This window comes from Hemicordylus capensis, chromosome 4 (genome assembly GCF_027244095.1).
Source record: "Hemicordylus capensis ecotype Gifberg chromosome 4, rHemCap1.1.pri, whole genome shotgun sequence".
NCBI classification, from domain to species: domain Eukaryota; kingdom Metazoa; phylum Chordata; class Lepidosauria; order Squamata; family Cordylidae; genus Hemicordylus; species Hemicordylus capensis.
This window is the reverse complement of record NC_069660.1, coordinates 29,560,394-29,571,667: the sequence shown is the minus strand read 5'-3', so window position 1 is coordinate 29,571,667 and position 11,274 is coordinate 29,560,394. Positions and strand designations below refer to the sequence as shown.

Here is an 11,274-nt window from a genome sequence, read left to right as displayed (position 1 = left end):
ATTTTAGAAATAGTAAAATTGTTTTAAATTTGGCATTACATACATATTGTATCTACAGGTGTATTAATATATGTTTATTTAAAAGATCCAACTATAAATGTGAAAACTCTGATCACTCAAGCAATGTGTTCCACTAACCTTCGTGGTCAACAAGGTAATACTTGCTGGCAAAAAATAAAATAAAATGCTGAATGCAATATGCCATTGCAAACTCCTCATTTGCACTTTTCCTGTTATTGTATCCTTTCCCTGATATTACTGTGCTGTTGGCAACACTCCATAAAAGCCAATTTTGAGACTGTACATTTGATGCGCTTTCATGGCAGAAAGTATTTCAGCAAATTTACAATATTTGATAAATCCCTTTGTGTTCCTGCCCCCTTACCCAAAATACATACACACATTCTTTAAAATGTGAGATCATCAGCCATTCACATGTTTTTATCAAATAAAAAGGTGAAAGGACAATTCTTAGAATTGACAACCATGCTCTTAAAATTTACAGTTTTAGGGTCAAAGGTAATCTTGTCACAAAGGTCAGAATTCAATACAACACCATCATTATTCTACATAAAGAATGAATTATAAAGATACACTTGGATCTTTTGGGACTAAATAGATTTAGATTCACCTTCTGAAATGAGAGATCTTAATTGATCACGATTGGCACAATTTTTTTTTTTAAAAAACCAAACCACCACTGAACAATCCTACAGATTTCCAGGGGAGTAGAGCCGAGTACCTTATGTAAACAACTCCCGCAAGCATAAATGGGAGGGCAGCATGTTTGTATGGCCAAGTCCTCTAGTCCTGATTGAGGCAAAAATGCATTATTACTGTAAGAGTTTTGCTTGTGTATGGAAGGCTAGGATGAAATTACTTGTTCATGACAAACCTCCAAAGGCAAAGTCAGCTCCACTGAAAGAAGCAAAAGGGACAAATGAATTTTGAGGGACATCTGTCTACCACACCACTTGTAATAAACTCTAGGTGAAATACAGTACAAGGAAAACAATGTTACCTGAAGAAATAACCCAGAGGCTTCAGTTACACGACTTTAGCATTTTTAAAAAAACACACAACATACTGAATATATTTATTAAAAAATAAACTGTTTCCAAATCACCTATTTACAGTAGAAAGAACAGGATTTAATACACGTGCAACAGAAGGCAAATCCAAACATTACTCATTGGGAAAGACAACACTCCAGGCATGAGATAACGTACAGATTCACTCGTTAAAAAATTACTACAACAGTTTAAAAAAAACAACAACACCAAACCAAAGAAGTAGGGTGTATTGGCAACACTTGGGGAAGAAAAGAGCAAATACTCAGTTTAGGTTTTGATTTTATATACTTGAGAGAATACAAGAAAATGGTGAAGTGGGAAGAGGAGATATGAAGATGAGATGTCATGGCAGTCCGATTATTGGAGCTCAGCAAATTAATCTTTAAAAAAAAATCACTCTTTTGGCAAAAACGTTCATTAAATAGCTTTGGTGCAAGCTACCAAAATACACAATTTTACAACCCACTGAAAATGCTGTTCTTCGGTTCTTGGTCATCTTTGATGCTGTGTCATGCAGATGAGGCAGTGACAGCAAACAAAACACAGATGTCTGTCATCTTTCTAGAAAAAGAAAAAGAAGTGCAATGCCTGTCTGCTTCTAAAAAGGAAAAAGTGCTCCTCTCCCTGATCTAAATGGAAAAACAGTAATCAGTTAAGAGTCACCTAAAATAGTAGCAGCGGCTATTGTATAGACATTTTGTGAAGCCACACTGTCAAGAACTGGCACCTATGTTAAGATATATTTGTCTAGTACTAGGGCGTGTCTACTTTTTTTTCTCCTAACAAGAGGTCAGTAGGATGATACTTACCAGCAACATCAGCATGTTTGTGTTTTTAGCCCTTGTATCCCAAAATATAAGATTTTTAAAAACCCAAAATTATCTATAAACCAGGTGTGACAGCTGGTTTGATTTATAGTTTAACTGATTGTTTGGCAAGAACCTGTGAAGCTCACTCTTTCGACAGCAGGGATCACGATAATAAGCATTGAGGCAAGTATCACAGGACACTTTTGAACAAAAAGTGCATGTGTTTGCAGCTCCTGGCCGGTTGCAAAAGCCACAGCGGGATGAGGCTGAAGCCTTGGATTTTGAACTGAACTGAGATGCTCGCTCTTGAGTCTGTAACATGTATTGAGACTTGTCCCTTACAGAAGATCCAGAAGGGATGCCTTCACTGGAGAGAGTTTTGAGTGAATAGCTACTCTGCTTCATTGTTGGATATTCCTGCCTGCAGATGAGCAAGTTGTCACACTTTTGGCAAATGGAGGTGCCGCAAGATAATCCACAGTTTTGGCACTTGAGGGAACTGGTCTCTTTGGCTAGATGCATACGTTTATGGTAAGTTGGGTTGGCATCATTTTTTAGCAGCCATACATCGTGTTTAGTAGATTCTTGCCTTTTAAAGTTTAACATACTTCTAGAATCAGGGTCAGTATAGAGATCTAAATCATCTTGAGGGGAATAGTAGGTACTGTATGGAATACTCGTTCTTAATATGCCATTGGTATGAGATGGCAGATATTCGTCAGAACATCCATGTGGAGAACTTGACATGGCAAGGAGAGATGGGGATGGACGAATTATTTCATCTTTAATGTCATCTTCAGTATCAACCAAAATGGGTTCTTTTCTGAGACTCAATGAAGTCATTAAAGGTGGCTTCTTATTTTCCAAGTAACTATCATATGCATCCACTGATTTAGAAGGTTTGCTAACTTTGGGTTTGAAGTAATCTTTAGAACCTCTTTCACTTGCAGATTTCTGAAGTACCATTCGCGACATGGAGGTGCTTAGATTGTCTTTGCATTCTGCACGACGTTTCAAGGCATCTGAGCAGCCTCTGACATCATCACTGCTATTTTTTCTCTCATTTACAACATCAAGTTGCGAATAACCTTTATCCTTCACTTGCAAATGAATTTCAATCAGTTGTTCACATTCTATCTTGGCCAAGTAAAGTTCAAATGACACCATCTGCACTTGGAGGGTATCAACTAGGTCCTTGAGCTTGTACATAGTTCCAAGTTCTTGGACATAGCCCATCGAATTCAATATCTGTCTTATATCCTCATCAGGTAACGTAGACTTCACATAATAAACAAAAGGTCCTGTGTAAGTCTAAACATAGGGAACAAAAAGAACGGTTATAAACATAGTTTCTGATACAATTCTGAAATAATTGCTATTATGGCTACCAGAGGAGGCACACATTCAGAATGAAAAGGCTTTTTGTTCCCAAACCAAATTCTGTTAACAAGCTATTACAGACTATTATGGGTGTGCATAGAACCGGGTGGTCCAGTGCGGTTTGAGTCTGAACTGGACCAGTTCGGTCTGGCACCCCCTCGCCCCCCCCCGGTTCAGTTTGGTACCGGGGGGGGGGGGTATCCTGCAAACTTTTTCTTTTTAAACGTTAAATCCGAGGTGATGGGGTGTGTGTGTCCCGTAGAGGTTTCCCCTCCACCCACCAGCCTTCCATCCTTCGAAAACTGGCCCACTTGGGCCTTTCCCCCCCGGCATGGTGGCCATTTTGGAGGCCCATTGCACAGGCGTGGCAACCTCCAAAATGGCCACTGTGCTGGGGAAAAGGCCCAAACAGGCCAAAGAATGGCTGAACGGGCCAGTTTTCGCAGGATGGAAGGCCAGCGGGGGGAGGGGGAAACCTCTGTAGACTTCCCCCTGGAGGGAGTAAGTTTAAGACAAACAAAAAAAACCACACCCCACGTTCGTGAACCCCCTGAATGGGACGGGGGTGGTTGGTTCAGTCCAGGGTCGAGCCAAACCGGGGTGGTTCGGCTCAACCCCAAGCCTTTGGACCGAACGAGTTTGACTTTGAACTGGTTTGGTACCAAACCTGTTCGCACATCCCTAGAGCCTATTAAGCCCAACTGATTTCTATAGCACTACATCAACACAGTGCCACCTAATGGCGCAGAAGGGATGTAACTTTCCTAGGGAGCAAGAGGTTGCTGGTTCGAATCTCTGCTGGTATGTTTCCCAGACTATGGGAAACACCTATATTTTGTTTAGTGATATAGGAAGCAGTGATATAGAAAGATGCTGAAAGGCATCATCTCATACTGCACGAGAGATGGCAATGGTAGACCCCTCCTGTATTCTAACAAAGACAACCACAAGGCTCTCTGGTAGCCAGGAGTAGACACTGATTTGACGGCACTTTCAACATCAACATACATAATTCATTCATCACACCAATGGCCCTCTAATCTGGTTTCTACAGTTGCCCAGCTATGTACAGTTCTTCAGCAAACTGCTATATTTTAAATTTCAAGCTGTGACCAATCCAATATTTTTCTTTCATAAGATTTACAACTTAACACAACTAATCACTTTGGGGGGGGGGACTGGCATATGTGTAGGGGAACAGCTGGATATTTTGCCACCTGAACTCATGGGAGTAATGGAATAAGTATAAAAACTGAATGTTTTGTTAAAACTAGTCAGGAGTTAACATCCTGACAAATGCTGCATTTGTGCAAGGAATGCTGCACTAATTGCACTGTACCTGGCACTTGCATTCCAAGCCAGTGTTGCGCTAGCATAAGCAGGTTTGTGCCTGCACAATAGGTGCAACCTGTGGCATGCCCCACATTTTAAAGAGAACTCTTACATAGTAGCTCAGGTACAAAAATTACTGTGACTACACACAGCTACGTGACCATCTTGCATGAACACAACTTTGTGTCAGAATGTCAGCCACTGAAATTGTAAAGGTTGACATTTGAACTATATTAATGTTTCACAGTGTCAGAGTATTTGCTAATTAGAATCCCAGCCAGCATTTCAGGTTGTTTAAAGGGCTGGAAACTCTTTTGAAATGGAAGCTGAGATTCAGAGAATAATTTGGCAGCAGCCAAAGCTCCAGTACTAGGCTTGGAAAAATAAACTGAGACATCAGATTAGATTTTTAGGAGAAGCGATCAGATTGTCATACCAGTGCCTTGCACAGGACCAGATAGTTTTCAAATTCTAGGGAACCAGCATCAAGTTCATAGGAGTCCAGGGAAAGGCAAGGCAGCCAGGATTTGTCCAGCTCTCTTAAGTACCACAGAATTTTTATTTTATTTTATTCTATTTTATTTACATACTTCCTACCTACATTTTTATACCACCTTTCTGCCTTGACAAAGACACCCAAAGCAGTTTACAATATTAAAAGCAGCAAATTACAGAATGTTAATAAAACTCAGCAGATGTAAAGAGCAATCAAACCCCTTCAGTGAATGGTCACATTTCGCAAGTATTTCTACTATTTTTACTGGTAGAGGAAGATACCTCCAAAATCATGGGGACAACAAACAAAAACCAACCCAAGATTTGTAGGATATCCACTGCTGACATTTACTGATACAGTACATGTCAAAACACAAGTGCTTTCAACAAATGCCCCAATTTCACCTTCATTTCCATGCATGTGTTGGCATTTACCAGGACAAGCTGAAGAAATCAGTTGTTTCCAGATATCTTGTGTGTATTACAATTTTATTCAAAAGCCTTTCTTAGTTGCTTTGAGGGATATTGTACTCCAAGTGAAACAGAGTTTAATGAAAGATTTACTTTGGGTAGATAAGTAGAACCCAACACCAAACACTCATATTTGAACGTATTTATTCCCTCTCATTCTATATGTTATGATTGTGGACTTTTGGTTTCATTCTTACAGACCATGGTATGGATAGCACTGTGGAAGTGGATGGGAAAAGACAGTTGAAGAAAAGCATGGATGTTCTTCATTTGGAAGGATAAGGAAAGTGCTGGGGAAATAATAGCTGATACCTAGGAAAGGAATTGACAAGGATGAATACTAAAATTAGGGTTGCAATGACTAAAATTGAGAACAAATCCTAACTCAGCTATGAAGCTTACCAGGTGCTCTGGGGCAAGTCACTATTTTCTCAGCCTACCTCACTTCACAACATTTTATTTTATTTTATTCATTCATTCATTCATTCATTCATTCGATTTCTATACCGCCCTTCCAAAAATGGCTCAAGGATGTTTACACAGAGAAATAATAAATAAGATGGATCCCTGTCCCCAAAGGGCTCACAATCTAAAAAGAAACACAAGATAGACACCAGCAACAGTCACTGGAGGTATTGTGCTGAGGGTAGATAGGGCCAGTTACGCTTTCCCTGCTAAAATAAAGAGAATCGCCACGTTAAAAGGTGCCTCTTTGCCAAGTTAGTAGGGGTAAGAATTATTGTGAAGAAAAAAGTGCTGTAAAAATTCTTGTGAGGAAAAAAAACGCTGGTCTGAGCTCCCTATCGAAGGTCAAGATGAACCATAAACATGAAAAGCCTCCTCAAACTGAGATTTTAAGAGAAAGTCTGTTCTGCATCCCATATTACAATCAGGGCTATAGAAGGGGAAGCCTGGAATGAATGTCAAACAAGTACCAACTGAGGAACTAGTTGTAGTCCTCAAGATCACTCGGCCTCTTAAATCTGGATTGTTGTTAGTAAGCCAATACTAGTATGAGATTATTTTCCAACATGTCTCTAGTGGCACTCTCGCTCACTGGGCCAATTCATGTTGGTACAGAAGTATGGAAACTTTTGCCCTGACCTTCAAATATTTTTAACCCTCAAGAAAGAATTGATCCTGACAGTCTATACCATCCCACAGAGAAAACATGCTATATGAGAACAAAAGATTGTGACTTATTTGCATGCTCTTACCTTTATATTTTTGAATTCTTTCTTCCAAGGGTAAAGAAAAAGATTAACGCCAACAGACTCCAGCACGCCAAAAGCATTCTGGAGAGAGCGCAAACTTGAAGATTTCAAAGACCTAAGTGAATGTTCAGCTATTTCATAAAATTTAATCAAACGAAATCTATAAAAGGGATCAATCTTGGGAAAGCAGAGTAAGGCTGAAGCTGCCACTTGTAGATACTCGTCACTAACTGGGCGCTGCTTCTTATCAGAGGTATCCAGTTTGGATTCATGAAACTGTACATACTTCCTAAACACATCATCTTTATATTTTGCATCCATCTGAAATGGAATTTTAGCACGCTCGTGGGCGGCTACCTCATATCTTCCATGGCTTCTCTGAGGCAGTAGATATTAGACAAGATGGCAACGGAGAGTCTTCTGGAATAAGGAGGAAACAGAACTTATGTTATTCATCATTATGCTAGTTAAATATTGCATTAATGTCAATCTATCCCCGTCGGGGGGGAGGGGGGGGTAAAGATACTACAAACTAATTTATAGCAGCTGTCAACTAGTGATCCCTCTAAGGCAGGGATTCTCAAACTTGGGTCCTCAGGTGTTATTGGACTTCAACTCCCATAATCCCCAGCCTCAGTGGCCTTTGGTTGGGGATTATGGGAGTTGAAGTCCAATAACACCTGAGGACCCAAGTTTGAGAATCCCTGCTCTAAGGCATGCACACATGCACATGCTCACACATTTTTTTTATGTCCGCTCAGTTATTTAGATCCTGCTCAGGTTGAACCAGGAAGGCCCCTCTGAATACACGTGCACACATTCTGCCTTGATACTGCCACCCAGAACAAAACTCATTCTGCACACCGTTGAAAAAAAATTAGAGAACACTGCTGTCAACAGGACCTTCCTACCTCTTCCATTCTTTAGTGAAACTAGAGTTTGTCTGACCTCATTTCACTCTCTAAGTAATTAGACTCTTCAGTTGCATCTGAGGAACTACCACGTTGGCCTGCTGGTTTATTTGGAGCTTATTTTAACCATGTGGGTCTTTAATTCCCACCTAATTTTAATCCAAAAGAGTTGCCGCCCAGTCTTTTTAAAGTACAGCTAAATCTGCATGGTATCTCTAGTACTCATCATGCAGACTAGTTTTTTCTAGTCTGTTTTCTAATCAGACCGTTCTCAATTTTCTAATCAGACTAGAAAACTGGAAAAACACAAGTTCTGAGGATTAACATATTTCAAAGTTCTTCAAGTACATCATGCACATCATAATGTACATCACCCTTACAATGTGTAAGGGTCAATATTTGCATTATAAAACATCCCAAACAAGTAGCCTAATACTACAGTGCATCAAAATCTGACACTTTGATAGTCACTTCTCCTTGAACATAGGAAGAACAACCTATAGTGGCGAAGCAAAGTCCAGGAATGCTTTTGAAGGCAGTCTAAGCTTGTATGTGCAATCTGACACATGGCCAGAGATAATATACGCTTCTGCATGTCCCATCTATAGCTGAGCATAACCCATCTAAATCCAGCTCCAGAGCAGGATCCATCCTCCTGAAGCCAACTGGAAAATGGTCCCAGAGGCAGGCAATGTTACTAGTTTGAGCAACTAATAAACTTGTATCATAAGATCATGAACCTTCTTGGCCTAGCCGAGTTATACAATCTTGCCAGAACAATTTCCATTTTTATCTAAACACTAGTCATGTTTTAATGTCTTCAGTTTGATCGATACAGTAACTCAGGGAAGTCCCTGTTTGGCAAAATGCAGAATCACTGAAGAGAAAAGCCCACAATACTGAGGTGTCAGTCCAGGTCCTCTGGCATGCAACAGCATCACTGCTGGCTCTAGTATATGGGCACTCAAAGGGCTCTTCTCTCTTACACAGTTGGCCATGGAAACGCCATATTGCACACACAGGCTTTCCTCACTGGATCACCACCTGTCTACAAAATGGTTTTGTACATTGTCCAACAATGTACTCAACGTTTTCCTCCTTTAATGGCTAATGAAGAACTGTAGGCTGGTATAGCAGGAACACAACCCACCAGAACATTACTAGCTTATGTAATAATAAATCCACAAATTAAAAGCCTATCACTTAGGCAAATCAGATGTATTGTTCATGGCACAGAAAAATTATATATGGAACCCGACCAAATGTCCAATTGTCAGTGGTTCTGTGGTGAAAGAGTTTTAGTGTTTCTTTAAATGCAAGGATAGAAGAGCCCACAAAAATGCACTAACCATATTTTGTTCAAAATTAAGATTATCATATGCACATTCTCTTCCCCATTCTAATTATGATTTACCATCTGTAATGTATAATTACTGCAAAGCAATTCACAGACACCTTAAACATGCAAATGTCACTGCACAGACCTAATTCTGTAGGGCACATACTGCAACTGTCGCAATAGACCTATTCAATGTGAAATATATGCTTATGTGTTTCTAGAAAGCATACCCAGGAGTAAGGATTTTGTTGAGTGCATTTTCAGTTGCAAGAAACCAGTCTTGCATCTCACCGTAAGGACACTTCACAATCACAGCTACTTGCAGCAAATTTTATTCAGTTGGACGCCTATGCTTTTTTCTGGCCCTAGGCTTATCTCTTTTTCATATCCTCATGCTCTAGTACAACTCAGCACATTATTATCAGGGTAGTACCTCCAACTGCTTTACCAAATACTTAAGCATACAAAAGCTCAGTATGTAAACAAATATGGATAAAAGGCTTTGAAGACTCCTATTTCAGAAGTACAGTTTTGAGTTCTTCACTTCTTAAGGCACGTCTTTTTCTAATTTAGTCTCAGTTCAGGTGACTTTACTTCAGCAACTGCCTACAAATATGAACAACTCTGCAAATACGTTTGCATCACCAAACCTGCAATCTCATACCAATACGTGATTAACAGTTTGTCTGTCACTAATGTTATTCTACCATGAGACTTTGAGAAAGATTGCAAGATGTCCCTTATTTTAAGGAAAGCATTCCCAGAATAAAGTCCCATAGGTCAAAATGGACACACAACTCTTGTCCGGTTGCTCAAAAAGGCCATGGACTTGTTTAGCTTTAGGGCAGTATATATACTCAACCAAATGAAATACAAAGTGAACTGGAACTTCAGAGAAAGTGCTCAAGACAGAGCATCCCTTGTTTCTTCAGTTTTCTTTTTCAACCCTAGCATTAATTTGCAAGCGGTAGCAGATATGCTGCAAAATGAAGTCTAAGACCTGGGGATCATGCATGTGAAGTGGAAGTGCTGTGTCCATCTGAAATATTTAGTATTATGATTATGACTATTGCAGCAGAAGAAAGCAGGGCAGCAACGTCGTCGCCCCCTTTCTCCTTTTTCCAGTAAAGTAGTCTGAAAAGCGTGGGAGTGCCATTCTCCACACGCAAATATAGAACCAGGCAGGTCCTGAGATGCCATCAGCGTAACACTCCTTCCCCAAGTGCTCTGTTCAGCAGGCAGCGCTAAGCATCCCCAATGGCCACAGAAGCCCAAGAGACGCCAAACTGAACCAGAACCCGAAGGAGGCCCCAAAGCCGGGTTCCTGTGGGCCCCTGAACGGCACCAATCGTCAGACTAAAGGCAGAGACCCCCCACCCGCCCCATTCCACCTAGATCGCCCGAGGGGGGCCCCCAATTCACTCCCGCCGTGTCAGCTCCGCCCATGGAGCTCTACCCATCGACTCCTTCACGGCCTCTCAAAAGCTCACCGCTCGAAGCACGGGAATCAGGTGAGAGGATCACCTCCCCCACCCCAGAGGGACCACCGACCAGCAACCGCCGCCTTCGCAACCAGCCAGCCAGGAAGTTGCTCGACGACCCGGATGGACATCCCCCTCCAACGTCCCATGGACAGGAAACCGGAAGCAAGCCAGGCTCTTTCGCCAATCTCAGCTACCCCCGCAACCTCACGGAGGCTTGAGCAAAAAGCGCATGCGCGCGACGAGGAGCCGTGGCCGCGTGGTACACGGTTCTGGCTCCGCTTCGGCTTGGGACAAGATAATGATTGCGCATGCGCAACGTTCAATGTGTTAAACCCCCTGCCCCCTCCCCGACACACTCTAATGACTGTTGCTTGCTTCGTAGTTATAGCTCCGTGGCACTTACCCACGACCCCTACTCCATTTTGGCCCTTCACAGCGTCTTACTCCGGAAACAGAAATGTTGGGGGTTCCTGAAGCGGCGTAGACAAGGAGATGGGAGAAGAGGAGAAAGACACATAGTTTATTCAGTCAATAGAAATGGTGGAATCTGCGGAGACTCGGCATTCCCTCGGTGCGCGTGCGTGGCGCCCAGGCACCTAGAATGCGCGACGTCATAAGGGACAGTTTAAATAAATGGAACCCCTTCCCAGAATCTCAGGAGCTGCTGCAGCATATAAATATTCTTGGGGCCAAAGGAGCATGGATGTGTTGCTGCTATGTAGGCAGGGTTGCCAATCTTCTAGACTTAGCTTGGGATTGGCACGAA

General features: G+C 41.6%; 1 protein-coding gene across 3 annotated transcripts; it reads right to left on the bottom strand.

Moving 5' to 3' along the window:
* Positions 1–1,084: 1,084 nt before the first annotated feature.
* On the bottom strand, positions 1,085–11,064 carry SPATA2 (spermatogenesis associated 2). Of its 3 annotated transcripts, none has more exons than XM_053249853.1 (4): positions 10,912–11,064; positions 6,778–7,194; positions 5,762–5,872; positions 1,085–3,193 (listed from the first exon to the last, which is right to left on the bottom strand). In XM_053249853.1, exons 2-4 carry the CDS (start codon positions 7,093–7,095, stop codon positions 1,952–1,954), a joined length of 1,671 nt encoding a protein of 556 aa, XP_053105828.1. In that variant the 5' UTR covers positions 7,096–7,194; positions 10,912–11,064; the 3' UTR covers positions 1,085–1,951. The 3 variants fall into 3 exon arrangements, with proteins under 3 accessions (XP_053105828.1, XP_053105827.1, XP_053105829.1); XM_053249852.1 differs by lacking the exon at positions 10,912–11,064 and adding an exon at positions 10,515–10,700; XM_053249854.1 differs by lacking the exons at positions 5,762–5,872; positions 10,912–11,064 and adding an exon at positions 10,515–10,700.
* Between the last annotated feature and the right edge of the window lie 210 nt (positions 11,065–11,274).